Source organism: Anomaloglossus baeobatrachus, chromosome 5, assembly GCF_048569485.1.
Source record: "Anomaloglossus baeobatrachus isolate aAnoBae1 chromosome 5, aAnoBae1.hap1, whole genome shotgun sequence".
NCBI classification, from domain to species: Eukaryota; Metazoa; Chordata; class Amphibia; order Anura; family Aromobatidae; genus Anomaloglossus; species Anomaloglossus baeobatrachus.
Window position 1 is genome coordinate 381,978,141 of NC_134357.1, and position 10,721 is coordinate 381,988,861.

At 41.3% G+C, this 10,721-nt stretch overlaps 1 protein-coding gene across 1 annotated transcript; it reads left to right on the forward strand.

The window, feature by feature from the left end:
* Positions 1 to 585: 585 nt before the first annotated feature.
* Positions 586 to 10,121, forward strand: GIP (gastric inhibitory polypeptide). Its single transcript, XM_075347641.1, has 6 exons — positions 586 to 661; positions 1,150 to 1,240; positions 1,768 to 1,914; positions 3,317 to 3,451; positions 3,543 to 3,620; positions 9,979 to 10,121. The coding sequence occupies exons 2-6, from the start codon at positions 1,161 to 1,163 to the stop codon at positions 9,986 to 9,988; spliced, it is 450 nt and encodes a 149-aa protein (XP_075203756.1). The 5' UTR covers positions 586 to 661; positions 1,150 to 1,160; the 3' UTR covers positions 9,989 to 10,121.
* Positions 10,122 to 10,721: the final 600 nt, after the last annotated feature.

Genomic DNA, 10,721 nt, shown 5'->3' on the forward strand with positions numbered 1-10,721 from the left:
CCAAGAATTGAACCTTGGGGGACACCGACAAATGGGGGGCAAGATGAGGAAGTGGTGTGAGAATGGGAGACGCTGAAAGTTAAGTCAGTTAGGTATGAGGAGATCTAAGATAGGGCCAAGTCGGTGATGCCCAGAGATGAGAGAATGTTATTTCTGACGAATACACGAATATTATGACATATTCAAGACAAATAACCCAAACCTGAATATTGTAGTATTCACCCATCACTACATGTAAACTGGGCAATAAGGTGGCAACATATTTTATTTGAACCTTTAGATAGTGTCATCTAATAACTTTAAGGTGATTATCATCCAGACTTCCCCTCCCGCATATTTCTCTGATGTAATAAACAGGTCTGTAACTGGTCAATGAAGCATCCATTATTATCGATTGATTAGTATGATAAAGAGACCTTTTCTTGTAAAAGGTTTCCATTCAGAAATCCACTATATAAACATCACAAGGTGATTTACATTAGCTTAATTACTGTACATCAGAGCCTGTACTTCTTGTGCGATTGACTCAATTGGTACTAATGGAGCATATATAATGAGTGTGCAGCTGGCATGTTACTGGGCAGCCAATAGTGATATGTCACAGGGTATATAGACTTGTGTTATTCATCAAGCAAGTCAGGAGTACAGGACACTGCTCACGGTAAGCAACATGGCATCCTCCTCACTTATACAGAAGTGCACATTGAAGACCCTTCGTTGGGTTCTTATGGAATATTCATAGGGTTGTTGGTGGTAGATATGCATGGCTAATGCTAGATGTAGAATATTAATGTACACCTGCATACTTCATTATTTTGATTTCTCAATCCATGACTATTTAAAAGGACACTTTATTTTACCTGCACTATAACAAAAAATGACTTACAGTCTAATGCTGATCTAGAATTTTGGACATGATTCATTTTTTTTTAAAGCGATAACAGTATGTTTGTCCTTTGTTATATAGGTATCCATCAGATCAGGGCTGTTGTTGATGCCAAGCAATACATTGTGATATCATTGGAAAACTTATTGACACTATAATAATGGTTTTATATCAGCACTATATGGCAGTATTAGGTTGGCACTGTATGTTATAAATCTTTTAGATGTAAGTATAATGGCTAACAAATGACTTCTTCTATGCAGATTACACCAAAATGATGGCTGCTAAATATTTAGCTGTTTTTCTCACCTTTATTGCCTTACACACCATTAATTGTGATGAAACTAATATAAGGTAAGTAGGAAATATACACAGATCCCATATACTTCTGCTTAATGTGTGGAGTCGCCAATAAAGTACAGTCCCACAGATCTGAACAAAAACTGCTCAGGGTCTAAAATTATACTATTGCTATGCTCTTATGTTAAAATGACATTGATAACAGATCGTATGTAAGAGCGATGGAATCAGGTGGGTTCTCAGTGTGACTGGTGGCCAGGAAGATCTGGATCAGTGTTCCTCAACTCCAGTCCTCAAGACCCACCATCAGGGCATGTTTTTAGGATTTCCTTAGCAACGCATAAGAGGTGAAATTATCACTTATGCAAGTAATCTGTGCAATACAAAGGAAATTCTGAAATCATGAACAGTTGGTGGGCTTGTGGACTGGAGTTGAGGAACACTGATCTAGATGATGGAAGGGGAAAGCCTACTGATATTACAGAGAAACCATGACAGGGAAGTTATATAACCAGTCCGCTATTTCCAGTCCTTTATAAAGTGATATTTGACCATATAAATGTAACTTCTTTCTCTTCCAGGGCATCAATGAGCAGTGAGGTGGCACAACCCATACAAAGACGATACTCAGAGGCCATTTTCGCCAATGACTACAGCAGATCAGTTGATAACATGCTCAAAAAGAATTTTGTGGACTGGCTGTTGGGCCGAAGAGAGAAGAAAAGCGAGTATGTTGCTAAACTTTCTTTTACATAATGAATATTTCAAATCTTTGTTAATTTTTCTTTACCAATAATGCCATGCTGCATAGAACATGGGTCAATCATTGGTTCTAGGTGCTGCTACTAAGGGCAGAAAGGCTTGCTGTTTGCTCATATTCACACTGTTTTCATGATCATGGGCAATCACACCCCCTTGTTTATACTGTTGCAATCAGAGTTCTTTACATGTCCCCCTGTTCGGCACACTCTCAATACAGTGCGTTCATGGGATGTCCAACCTCTGGCTCTCTACCAGTGTGTGTGTCTGTGTAGTTAAATGGGTTCTGCAGCAAAGAATGACTGTTCAAACAAAGTACAGGCGTCTGTTCATCATGGCGGGGCCAATAATTTGCAGTAAATGCAAGTTCCCACCTACTTCTATTCTCCTCTATCCCTGCCCGTCTTTGTCTCTATAAAGCCAGAGATGTCAATCCAACAAAAGGGGTAACCCTCGTTTTGAGGATTAAAGAGTAAATTGGTAGGTTGACTCGATATGTATTGGGTATTGATTAACCTAAAAAAAAGTTGCAACTTGCATCAGACATGATTGGTGGTGGTGTGACAGGAAATGTGAATCATAATCAAAGGTGATACTACCACATGTTACAGCGTTGTTCTCTTTGTGTATTATTGCCAATGATACCTGAATTTCTCCTTTTTGTAATGTAACTTCCTACAATAAAAATTGATTGGATTAAAAAAAAAAATCAAACAAAAGGGGTAAGGTGGCAATAAAAAAAAAACTAGTAGGTGAAAAGGTGTATTTAATTTATTAGCCCCGTCATAATGTACGAGCGCCTGTACTTGGCTTGAACAGTTGTTCTGTGCTGACAGTGCCTTTAAAGGGAATCTGTCAGCAGGTTTTTACTATGTAAGTTGAAGCCAGCATGCTGCATGAGTTAACACAAAAAAATTCAGGGAAGCCAGTCTTGTCAAAATCCGATCTGTTGTTTATTTGGGATTTGTTTAAGCAGCAGGACCCTTATCATTGCTGGACTAAAATGTCACGCGCACTGCAGTCTGGCTCGCCCCCTCCTCTGATTAACACCTCACTGTACAATCTTTATAGAGAGCCTGGTGTGAGCAGGACAGCTCTTTCAGCTCTGCTACATGACTAAATCTAAGAATTCTGATTGTGTCAGAACAGCTGCACCCAGTAATCTAAGTGATACAGTGTTAGATTCAAGATCTCTACATCATGCTGCTCTCAGATGAAGTAACAAAAACCTGCTGACAGATTCCCTTTAATATGCCAAATATATATATAAAAAAATATATAAGTGCCAAAATAACTGTTGTGCTTATTTCTTCTAAAGAAAGCTATTTGACCCTCTAACAGCCGTTGATCTGTGTCTATTCTCCTCTATAGCAATATTTCTGACTTTGCCAAAAGACAAGTGGACTTCCAGATTCCGGACTTTAATATGGATACTGACTCAATGGAAGGCTTCGAAGGAAGTAAGAAATTTATGCCCTGGATCTTGAAATACAAACAGATGAACAGGTAAATTAGTGAAAAGCTGGATTCTGTAGTATTCCTCAGGTACTGACTGAACAGACAATATGTAATTCCATTCTGTTTCGATTCTTTATAGTGTTCAGAATGATGTGAATGCAGCAGTGTGTCAACAAACCTTGGATCTACTCATGGCAATGGATTTATGCAATGCTAGGTGGGATTTATACTGCTAAAAAGTAATATTCTAACTAATCGGAATAATGAGCACTGAATAATACAGCACACTACAGACCCGATTTATCATTTCCTTTTTTTAAGTCACTTCTCTATTTTTATTTTGTGGTAGTCGCTGATTTTTTTGCACCAAATTCCTCAAAATGGCTCACACAGTTCATGAATTTTGCTCAAAATCAAAAATGTCCTTTTTTCTCTATCAATTTTTGCAACTTTTTAGAGCAACAAAGGCACACATTTTGGAAACTATCAAAAAAAATCCTTTAACACTAGAACTACTGGACTCGTGACACCTACCGTATTTTTCGCTTTATAAGACGCACCTGATTATAAGACGCACCCCCAAATTTGGTGAAGGAATAGAGAATTTTTTAATAAATGGGGTCCGTCTTATAATGCCAGTGTCCGTCTGACAAATCATATAGGGTATATGTCCCTCATAGCCCCCCCCATCCTAAAATTAGCCCTCTGAATCTGGATATGGCCCAGTGATGCCACATGTCTCCTATGCCTGGCACACATCCTCTATGGCTGGCACACAGCCCACTGTGGCTGGCACACGGCCCACTGTGGCTGGCACACGGCCCACTGTGGCTGGCACACGGCCCACTGTGGCTGGCACACGGCCCCATGTGGCGGCACACGGCCCCATGTGGCGGCACACGGCCCCATGTGGCGGCACACGGCCCCATGTGGCGGCACACGGCCCCATGTGGCTGCACACGGCCCCATGTGGCTGCAAACGGCCCCATGTGGCGGCACATGGCCCACTATTGCTGGCACATGGCCCCATGTGGCGGCACACGGCCCACTATTGCTGGCACACAGCTCCCTGTGTTATATATCGCCCCATGCTGCTGCTTTTAGTAAAATAAACTTTCCTTACCTTCTCCAGCATTGTCCTGTCTGTGTCCCCCTCCTCGGGGTTGAGCTCCGGCCTCCTGCATTTCCTGGTTCTCGGCCGGTCATGTGATCGGCATGGCAGAGTGAAATCTCTTGTGCCTTATCACAGCAGCAGGAGGGAGGCTGGGCAGACATGCTGGAGGAGGTGAGTAAAAAGTTTATTATTTTACTGTTTGCAGCAGCATGGGTCCATAGCTAACACGGGGGAGGGGGCATGTGCAATCAAAGAAGGGCGCAGGCAGATATAATATACACTGCTGCCCCAGCCCATCGCCGCGGTGCACTTTCAGCACCATGGTGGTGGACAGCGGCTGTGCATATTATATGAGCGGGAGCAGGAGATCAAACGCTGCTGCTCCCAGCTTTCACAAGTCCCCCAGCAGAGCTCCAGAGCTGCCCGCACCTCCCCTGGACTCTGTAGTGTGTGTATATATATATACACCTCCCCCCCCCGTATATTCGGATTATAAGACGCACCCCCTACTTTCCCCCAAAATTTGGGGGAACAAAAGTGCGTCTTATAAAGCGAAAAATACGGTATATAGAAATACATAGTGCAAAGTAGTCAAAATGACTACCTCAGTAGTTCTAGTGTTAAAACTTTCTCATCTACATAGAATCACTCCGAGGTGGGGGTCTGGAGTACATTTGCAACAAATTGTGCAATTTTTAAAACGTTATGCATTATGAATCAGGTAAAAACATCTGGAAATCATAAATTATGCCCAAAGTGGAGAACTACAAAAACAAAACAGTCAAACACATTTAAAATAAACTTAAAACAAGCTACAAATAGGAGAAGGAATTTGGTGGAAACAAAAATAAAATCTGAAAACGACCAAAAATCTCAACCAAAAAACAGGCGCAAATACAATTAATAAATCGGACTCTAAATGTTCATAGGCATCATACTATTATGTCTAAGAGCACCATACCTCGTACCTAGTATAGTCTAAGGTACTGTTCACATGTCCACATTTTTTGTAGACCGAGCAATCCACGTAAAATCACTGAGACGTCCAATATTAATCAGAAATGTAAGTCTACTGGCCCATGAAAAAATCAAACAGCACTCGCATATCATCTGAACGGTGTCATTCTCACAAATGTTAGATATGAGAAACTAGAGAATTTTTGAAAACAAAATAAAACTCTGAACAAAACCCAAAAATACATTGATCAGACTAGGACGGTTTGTCTTATAAACAGTCATCCAGCACAATCCTCTGAGTAATAGGTAAAGATTAACTTTTATTGTCCAAAAAATAAGACCAAATAGACATACAGCTCAGAGATGAATAAATAGCTCAGAACGTTTCGACATGTAGTCTTAATCATGGAATAAAACTCTGAACAAACCCCAAAAATACATTGACTACTAGGACGGTTTTTCTCATGTGTATAAAAAATTGACATCTGAATCAACCCTAAGTGTATGTGCCCATGTTCAGGACCCGCTGCGTCCTAGATACGGGGAGGTCCTGACCTGCGGGGCCTTGAGTCTCCTTCACAGGAGACCACAGCTGCTTGTACCCACAATCAGGGTTCTGGGGTGCTGCAGTCTCTCGCTTCTGTCACTGCAGAGGACGTTTGTGACTACGCAGCAAAGAATTGACATCCTGCACCGCAGGTTAGTTTTCGCTGCGGGCCGTACATGCACAGTGGGCATGGGATTTCTAGAAATTCCATCCATCATGCTTGTACTGTACATCTCAGCGTTTTTGCGAAAACACACTGCATCCAAAACACTGCAAACATTGATCATGGGCATGTACCTTTACAGGTTATCTCTTATGTTTCAGAACATCTCTGAAGATGGAGAAAATTGGTTCAAAAGTAATTACATTTGGAGGAATTGCATGTGTGTGTGTGTATACCATATATATACTGTGTATGTGTATATATATATATATATATATATATATATATATATATACACATACATATATATGATATATACTTACTATATATATATATATATATATAATATATATATATAATGTGACAATGTGGGCCCCAAGTGTATGTGGGCCACACATCAGGTAGCGGGATTAAAGCACGCCAGAGTAATTGGTCTCTTTAACAGACCATCTGGTTTATTAACAGGTCCATAAACCATATCAGGTCACATAACATAAAGATGCCGTTCGTTGGCTTTCTCCTCAAAGACCAACACATAATATAAAGTCCACACACTTTTGGACTGCCACCCATGTGTCACTGACCCTTGTCAGTATCCAGACCCCAGGTCCAATCCCAGTTACCTTCCTCTTAAGGTGGCTAGTGTCCTTTCCAGGTTCCCCCTGGCTCCAGCCACATGGCTTTACACATGGACCTAAAAGCCCCTTCCTTCAGAAGAAGGTCTCCGGAGGAGTGCAAAACACCCTGCTTCTGCTCTCTCCATCTCCAGCACACACACTGGAAGTCTAGAGCCAGTCTCTCCCTAGACTGCCCTCGACACTCTCCCCCCAGGTTCAGAGACAGGATTGCTTTAACCCCTGGAGCCACACCCACAGGTGGTAAGGAGTGTGTAATCAGCATCACACACCCTTCCATGGCTCTGCATGAATGCAATCCTGTGGAACCACAGGTCCCAGCCAGTTTCACATTGCAGAGCACCCACGCTTCTGCAAAACATACCGGCCTTTTGTAATACAGCCGGTTGATACCTCACATAATATATATATATATACACATACATATATATGATATATACTTACTATATATATATATATATATATATATATATATATAGTATGTATGTATGTATGTATGTATATGTATATGTATATGTATATGTATATGTATATATATATATATATACAGTTAGGTCCAGAAATATTTGGACAGTGACACAATTTTCGCGAGTTGGGCTCTGCATGCCACCACATTGGATTTGAAATGAAACCTCTACAACAGAATTCAAGTGCAGATTGTAACGTTTAATTAGAAGATATGAACAAAAATATCTGATAGAAATTGTAGGAATTGTACACATTTCTTTACAAACACTCCACATTTTAGGAGGTCAAAAGTAATTGGACAAATAAACCAAACCCAAACAAAATATTTTTATTTTCAATATTTTGTTGCGAATCCTTTGGAGGCAATCACTGCCTTAAATCTGGAACCCATGGACATCACCAAACGCTGGGTTTCCTCCTTCTTAATGCTTTGCCAGGCCTTTACAGCCGCAGCCTTCAGGTCTTGCTTGTTTGTGGGTCTTTCCATCTTAAGTCTGGATTTGAGCAAGTGAAATGCATGCTCAATTGGGTTAAGATCTGGTGATTGACTTGGCCATTGCAGAATTTTCCACTTTTTTGCACTCATGAACTCCTGGGTAGCTTTGGCTGTATGCTTGGGGTCATTGTCCATCTGTACTATGAAGCGCCGTCCGATCAACTTTGCGGCATTTGGCTGAATCTGGGCTGAAAGTATATTCCGGTACACTTCAGAATTCATCCGGCTACTCTTGTCTGCTGTTATGTCATCAATAAACACAAGTGACCCAGTGCCATTGAAAGCCATGCATGTCCATGCCATCACGTTGCCTCCACCATGTTTTACAGAGGATGTGGTGTGCCTTGGATCATGTGCCGTTCCCTTTCTTCTCCAAACTTTTTTCTTCCCATCATTCTGGTAAAGGTTGATCTTTGTCTCATCTGTCCATAGAATACTTTTCCAGAACTGAGCTGGCTTCATGAGGTGTTTTCCAGCAAATTTAACTCTGGCCTGTCTATTTTTGGAATTGATGAATGGTTTGCATCTAGATGTGAACCCTTTGTATTTACTTTCATGGAGTCTTCTCTTTACTGTTGACTTAGAGACAGATACACCTACTTCACTGAGAGTGTTCTGGACTTCAGTTGATGTTGTGAACGGGTTCTTCTACACCAAAGAAAGTATGCGGCGATCATCCACCACTGTTGTCATCCGTGGACGCCCAGGCCTTTTTGAGTTCCCAAGCTCACCAGTCAATTCCTTTTTTCTCAGAATGTACCAGACTGTTGATTTTGCTACTCCAAGCATGTCTGCTATCTCTCTGATGGATTTTTTCTTTTTTTTCAGCCTCAGGATGTTCTGCTTCACCTCAATTGAGAGTTCCTTAGACCGCATGTTGTCTGGCCACAGCAACAGCTTCCAAATGCAAAACCACACACCTGTAATCAACCCCAGACCTTTTAACTACTTCATTGATTACAGGTTAACGAGGGAGACGCCTTCAGAGTTAATTGCAGCCCTTAGAGTCCCTTGTCCAATTACTTTTGGTCCCTTGAAAAAGAGGAGGCTATGCATTACAGAGCTATGATTCCTAAACCCTTTCTCCGATTTGGATGTGAAAACTCTCATATTGCAGCTGGGAGTGTGCACTTTCAGCCCATATTATATTTATAATTGTATTTCTGAACATGTTTTTGTAAACAGCTAAAATAACAAAACTTGTGTCACTGTCCAAATATTTCTGGCCCTGACTGTATGCACACACACAGAATTCCTCCAAATATCATAAACTATGGTTTAATTAAATAAGAAGTCACTCATATTATAGATTCTTCACTAACATCACTTCTCTTAGCTGGAATACCCATTGAAAGGAAATCTGTCACCAGGTTTTTGACCCCTAATCTGAGAGCGGCATAACGTAGAGACAGAGATCCTGATTCCAGCGATGTGTCATTTACTGTGGGCTGCTTAGTGTAGTTTTGATAAAATCACTGATTAATCAGCAGTAGATTATCATTAGAGGACTACTTGGCGTGCTGCCAGGTAGTCCAGCATATTCATGAGCTCTGTATAGCTGCTAGATCTGCAGCAGAGATAACATTGATTTTATCAAAATGACAGCAAATAGCTCAATAAGTGACACATCGTTAGAATCAGGGTCTCTGTCTCTATATTATGCTGCTCACGGATGGGGGAACAAAAACATGGTGACAGATTCCCTTTAAAATAGGACCTGTCGGCTTTCCTGACATGTCTGTTGCAGTAAATTATTGCATTCTCCATATTATAACATTTTCTTGCAACTCTACATTGTACTGTTCTACAATTATTATTAGCAATTCATGAAGACATTAACAACTGGGAGTTACCAATTTGTATGTGTCCCTACACACTGTGACACTGTCCTATTAGCATTGAGAGAGTCAGATTGTGTAGGAATACAAGCTAATGCCCAGGGAAATGGTAAAACCCAGCTGACCATATATTCATAAATATCTACGAGGACTAATAGAGAAGTGACAGAGATGCAGAGATCTGAACAGAGAAACTCCAGAAAAGTTGAGAAATAACTTTAATGATCCTTTTTCCCTGCAAGGATTTTGCTGACTGCTCCTGCCTTTGATGACTATCAAAGGTGCCATTACTTATCGGTAAGTAGTAAGGAGATGAGATGAATCATTTTCTAATTGAAGGTTTTTTTTACTCCACAGATTCCCCTGATTAATATCGTATCACCCAATTCAGTACCAGTTTTTGGAGACAGTGGAAATATTTGCAGCTTTAATATACAGCCAGCATTCAATATGTATTCACAATGCAATGTAAAGCAATAAAATCTTCATATAAAAAATAATCAGCTTTCTGATATTTCTTGAACGTATGAATGATGACATTTACTCTTAAGAGGCCGTTGTGGCTGACTTCATACCACATACACCAATATCAGTAGACTGCTCTTACTAGTAATAGTGCCTGGTTATGACCTCTGTCAGCACGGACATATATGAGAGGTTATAAGGAACTCACCTAAGAAGCAGGAATAGAGAATGAGGCAAGAAATTAGAGCTCTAGTTCCAAAGAATTCATATTTGGTCTCTCTGGACAGGGCCGGCTCCAGGTTTTCGTGGGCCCCCGGCAAAAGAGTTTCAGTGGGCCCCATGCACACACAGACATGTACCTACACAGATACATATGTGGCGCCCCTGACCTGGTCAGGCACCACTGAGTACTGCACCCATGCTGGGGACAGTACAACACAGGTAATCCAGAAGGCTGACAGGGGTGTGGAACACAGGCGCATAGTGATCAGGTCTCACACATGTACCCATGAGAGGACCCCTGGGGATCCCAGGAGGGGGCAAGCCTTCACCTTCACTGGAATAGTGGAGGGGGTAGAGCCTCCATCTCCTCTCAAGGGGTGTGGTGGAGAGTCTGGTTGCTAGGTGGCGTAGGC